Source organism: Euprymna scolopes, chromosome 26 (assembly GCF_053919585.1).
Source record: "Euprymna scolopes isolate OS-2025 chromosome 26, ASM5391958v1, whole genome shotgun sequence".
In the NCBI taxonomy this organism is placed as follows: domain Eukaryota; kingdom Metazoa; phylum Mollusca; class Cephalopoda; order Sepiida; family Sepiolidae; genus Euprymna; species Euprymna scolopes.
In genome coordinates, this window is record NC_136507.1 from 73,182,075 (window position 1) to 73,188,074 (window position 6,000).

At 34.1% G+C, this 6,000-nt stretch overlaps 1 protein-coding gene across 3 annotated transcripts in view; it reads right to left on the reverse strand.

Moving 5' to 3' along the window:
- LOC145248184 (rhomboid-related protein 2-like) overlaps positions 1-6,000 on the reverse strand; it is a 333,868-nt gene that overhangs the window by 183,009 nt on the left and 144,859 nt on the right. For all 3 annotated transcript variants that reach the window (XM_080110038.1, XM_080110036.1, XM_080110037.1), the window contains exon 2: positions 2,032-2,242. In XM_080110038.1, the coding sequence (XP_079966164.1) occupies positions 2,032-2,145 (114 nt within the window). In that variant the 5' untranslated portion in view covers positions 2,146-2,242. The remainder of the gene's footprint in view (positions 1-2,031; positions 2,243-6,000) is intronic.

A 6,000-nucleotide genomic window follows, 5' to 3' on the forward strand; every position in this document is an offset into this window, starting at 1 on the left:
GGTGAAGGGCATAGAGACGAACCCACTGCCTGAACTGGAAGTAGCCGGTGAGAGAGTGAGGAAAGGGGATGTTGTGTGGATCAAAAACCCGCGAGGCAAGTGCACGACAAGGTATGGAGTTGGGTGAGTCACTGAAATAATCAGCCCACAAGCGGTGCGGGTCGACGGCGTGCCCCGTCATGTTAAAGACATACGGTTAGTAATGCAACCATCACTAGACGACATGAGCGAATCAGAGTCAGAGTCTAGCGAGACATCACTCTGGATTGCAGCACCACCATCAGACAGTGACTCTGAGATTAGTAGCCTCCCAGAAGACATAGAGAGTAGTAGCCTCCTAGAAGAGACAGAGATGCTCGACCCTCAGACCATAGATGAAAGCATAAGTGAAGATGAGGCGTGTGTCGCCCCGCCTCAAAGAAGCACCCAGCGAAGACGATCACCACCCCCTTGCCATCTCTGTGATCATGAGATCAGGGGGGAGTGCGGGGAAAATGGCTTACCGTTCAAACATCCTCGTGTCTGTCTGTCCTGTGAGTCGTACGCGTCATGAAAGAAAGAAAGAGTCCATCATGGCGGTCGTGACGTTTTGTAGTGAACAAAGTCTCGCGAGATCACATGCGCATGCTTTATAAAAACAGGTCACTTGTCGGTGGGAAAGGAAGGAGAAATCATTTGACGTTTGAGAAGCAGCAAAATCAGTTGGAAGAATTTGTGTGAGCAGTGATTTTTTCCTGTTGATTGACTGTAATAAATATATTTTTTTATTTTATTTTTCTAAATAAAAAAAATATATATTTCACTTCTTTCATTTGAGAACCAGATGCCTTCAGTGGCAAATAAACTTTATTGAATTACCTGACGAGTGACTTTTGGTTTCTTGCCAACCAACTGTCTGAAACATTAGCATGTTCAGTATAGCGACTATGTAATATTTGTCTATGTAAATAAATATACTATAGCTTGAGGTAAAATACCAGGTTGAGAAACTGGTATGGTCTATCCTTCTCTTGAGGACTCTCTTAAGCCGTGGTAGGCAACCCATCTAGTGATGGCGTCACGATAAAAAATACCCTTAATAGCCCTGGCAAAGCATCAAGTATTCAGCTTCCGACAAGATTTGAATTACACTACAAACTCGTATAGTGTGTTCAATCTCGCCTACAGCCATACTGGATGGATGGATATAAGAGAGAGAGAGAGAGAGAGAGAGAGAGAGAGAGAGAGAGAGAGAGAGAGAGAGAGATGATTTTACCATAAGAATTGTTTAATGCTATCTGAATACAGTGCTTATTTAGTTTAATCACAACATTAAAAAATGAAAATATTGAAAAAATTATATTGTATGTACCCATTATGGAATGAAGTTCTCTGAAAAAAAAAATCACTTAATTTGATCAAGTAGTTTTATTTTTACGGAGGAAAATCAAATTATAAAGAGATCGATCGTATCCCGCCATCTTGGTTATTTCGAAGATGAGGACAGGGGCGCCAAGGGAGATGATTCCATCATGACTTAAAGTTTGTCAAAATCTGATGAGATTATTTTGAAACATGGACAGAAAAAATACCTAGATAAATGTTTTTTTTTTCTTTTCACTTATTTTACAGAGTTTCTCTGTCCTTTTTTAAACCCTTTTTCATTTTGTCCTTTGTTAATCCCTTTTTTAGTTTAAAGGCACCCCCCTCCTCGTCCGCGAAATAAGCAAGATAGCCACAACAAGATCGACCTCATAAAAATTTCGTTTTCCTCTAAAAAAAAAAACAAAAAAAAAACCCTACTTGATCAAATTAAGTGAAATTTTTTTATGTAAACTTTATTCCATAACAGGTACGTACAATATAATTGTTCTTTTTTTCTTTTTTTTTTTAATATTTTCATTTTTTTAAATGTCTGGATTAAACCAAACAAGTACCTGAATACTACTGAATGCAAAACTTTCTGAAGGGAAACTAATTATTAATAAAAGAATTGTTTTTGATACAAGATGATTTTTTTATGGTTTAATTTGATAAGTTTGAATGACTTACATCTACCATATGCTCTGATTCAAGGCAGACCATTTCGTTGCCTGAAAAGTCATCAATCGGCAGATCATTCAGATTCAACTCTGGTAGCGTAACTTCCGGTGCTGCTCCTGCCATGTTTGTCTGCTGAACCTAAACAATAGGGACACCATGTTTGTTTTGACAGCAGCAGAGGTTTTCATTTCCAACAGTCAGTGACAATTCCACTGACAGACTGAAAACAAGAAAAAAATATAAAACCATTAAACAAAAAAATGTAAATAAAAATCACTGAACTTTGAAAAACAATTTTTTTTACTTATTCTTAGGTTTATATATATATATAAATATATATATATATAGACTCCTTCAGACAGATTATAGATACCCACAAAGGGGTGCCTACGTGTGAAATTTTTATAGCAGGAGGTGCAGAATCTTTAACCACACCTCTCCTGAGTCGACATTGTTAAATACCAGTGGCAAGTGAAGTATATGTACAGGACGACTGGAAACAAATGCCGAGATAAGCGGAGAGCATATACAACACCTAGAATTCTCAAATGGTCACCCATCTGGTACTAAGCAGGCTCAACGTTGCTTAACTTCGGAGATCTGACGAGAACCAGTGTGTCGACGTGATTATGCTATATATATATATATATATATATATATATATATATATATATATATACACACTTGACTACCCGTGACCCGTTGGGTCACTATATGTTATAGCTAGCTATGGAATAGTGAGTATACACAATTAATATATTAAAGTGCAAGTGAATATACAGAATTAATATATAAACATGCTAAAATTGAATGCACGCGCATGCGAAAACAAATGTGGCCACCAGAGAAAACAATACATAATTTTGCATGTGTGAAAAAAAACTTGAATGTATGCACAAAAACAAACATTGCTACTAACAAAAACAATATGGAATACATTGGATAATAAAGGTCTTAACATCATTGCTCTTAGATTAAATGAAAAATCATTTATATAAAAGAAGTGTAATTTGTTGAAAAAATTGAAGAAAAAAAAAGTTAAAAAATACAAAAAGAGAGTGTGCTTTGTACAGGTCCACCCTAGTATTTTTGCGTTTGTTATCAGCCTTAAAAATATCAGAAAATAAAAATTAATTGATTAAGTAATATCCGTGAGAACTTTTCAAAGCAAATCTTCTTCTATATATATATAAAAACGAAAATGTGTGTATGTATGTATGTATGTATGTATGTGTGTTTGTGTGTCTCGCAAAAACTTTCGACACGGGTAACGGATTTTCGTCATATAGGTATCATTTTAAAGTTCCAACCTTCGCCCGACAAATATCGAAAAATTTGCCAAAAACATTAATTCCTTCACCCTAAAATCATCAGTTTTGTACAGGGATGGGTGCCGAAAAAAATCGTTCCTTCATTTTCTCTGCCCCTGCTACTACGCCAATGACGTCATGTTTGACCTAGAAAACGTTTGCGTTAGTTTCAACCACCTGCAAGTGTTTTAAAGGTTTAATTTTATCCTCTATTGTGTATGTCTCTTTGGCTTAGGGGTAACATGTCGGACATTTTTTTCCGCCTTAGCCTTGATGTTTCGGGTTCGAGCCTGTCTTTCTGCCTAAACTTTTTTTTTTCCTCTTTTACACATTTTTTCCCCCCTTTTTTTTTACGTTTGTTCATGGTAACCTTTGTATTGGTTTTTCCAATTTTTCTTAACATTGTGTTTTTTTTTATAATATTAAAACAGGGTCACCCTCTCCTACATACCCCCCCAAACACCTGGGCAACGCCGGGTACACCTGCTAGTTTTTCAAAAAATGAAAAGTCGCCCCATACACACACGTTTTGAAGTATTTTTTACATATTTCATATTTTTAAAATGTTTGGAACTTATGACCCCCACCCCATCCCATTTCCTCTTTCTGTCTCCACTCTTGCCACCAAACTTGAAAAAAATGCTAACGATTATATGCTTTCCTATGTTGCCAAGAAGTGGGGTCCCATTTTACATTAAATTTATGTAAGAAAGTGATTCCCCACGCTAAAATTTTAATTATTAAAAAAAAATCTTTTGTTATATTATCGTGAAAGGCCGTTTAATTAGTCCCCAAAAAGAAGATTTGGTCGTAAAAAAAAAACAAAACAAATTTTTTTTTAAATATGTAAATTGATCAAGTAGTTTTTTTTTTTTACATTAGAAAAATATTTGCTTTGTTTTTTTTATTTGAAAACAATTCTATCTTTCAATAAAAGGTACAAATTAAAATAATCGCAAATAAATAATTTTGGACATGAAAAATATAGTTTTTTAAACTAAGTTCTAATTTTAATCATGCACAACTTGGGTAAAGAAAATAAATTTAAGAAATATGCAGGTGCACCTGAACAATCAATTACAACTTTTTTCCTTTTCGTCCTTTTTCAACTATTATTGGACACTACCAGATTATTAAAAAAAGACGAAAAATAAAAATCAATATTTAAAGATTTGGAAGAGTGTTCAGTTTCACATACAACATCCTAGTAAATCTATCCCCCATTTTCAGAACGATTTACAACCCCGATTTGACGTCGACTCCTTCAGCCCCCCCCCCGTCATTATTATTATTTATTTTATTTTTGCGATTTTGCACTTTGAGAAAAGTTTGGTCTACTCCCCCTCTCCATCATTATTTTTATTTAATCTACCCGTTTGCCCTTAAGGGGTAAGATGAAAAATGTTTAAAATAAAAAGTGATTTTGAGATTATATTGTCTTTTATTATCTTGAGAAAACATTATTTAAGTGATGAGTGAAAAACATTAAACTCAAGAAGCCTCCAGAGCACTACTGCAAGTACTAATTCAAATAAGAGAGGCCCAACTAAAAGCACTACTAAAAAGAAGTTTCTACCCCCCTCCTCCTTGAAGAGAAAATATTTTTTAAGTAGGGCCTAAAAAAAAAAAAATCGTCAGAATCCACAGAAGTGTTACTAAAAGCAGTAAGTATGGTTATAAATATGATTATGATTATATATTGTATATTTATTTTGAAATCAGTTTTTTTTTAATTCAGCGTTGTTAAATTACATTTATTTGTATTGTTGACCTTGTGTATGCTTTGAATACCAGCAGTGGCTTTTAATATCAGACTTTAGACAGGGCGGCCATGAAATAGGTAAGCAGACGAATTTTTGAAACCGGAAGTCACAAACCGGATGGACAATTTAAATGCTCAAACCAGCAAACAAGCAAGCTGATCTGACTTTTATAATTATATAGATAGATAGATTGATAGATTGTATATTTATATCAGTTTTTTTTAGACTCAATGGGGTTAAATCACATTTATTTGTAAGGAAAACGTGTTAAAATAAGTTCAAACAAAAAAATATTGTTGACTTTGTGTATGGTTTGAATAGCAGCAGATGCTTTTAATATCGGACTTAAGACAAAGCGGCCATGAAAAAGGTAAGCAGACGAATTTTTTGAAACCGGAAGTCACAAACCGGATGGACGATTTAAATGCCCAAGCAAGCAAGCAAGCAAGCAAGCAGATCTGAGTTGTTTAATAATTATACATATATATATATATATATATATATATATATATATATATATATACACACAATTTCAGGTTAATATTGTTCAAATGTTCATGAGTACAAGGAGGTTTATACATATACTTTTTATTTATTTTTTACATAAACATTTAGGTATCACTACACATTTGTGAATATGTTTACGTCAGTTAGTTGCAAATAGCTAGAGACTTCGTCAGGTGATCTTGTTTTTACAAAAGTCAAATCCTCAAGAAAGCTTTTGTAAAAGCAACATCCCTTGATGAAGTATCTGGTTAAGTTATTTCCAACTAGTTGCCTGAACATATTCATGAATGTGTAGCTATATGTAAAGATTTATGCAAAAAATAAATTATATATATATATATATATATATATTTACATTTACTAGCAGCCAGCCAGACATTGCCCGGTTGTAAGATACG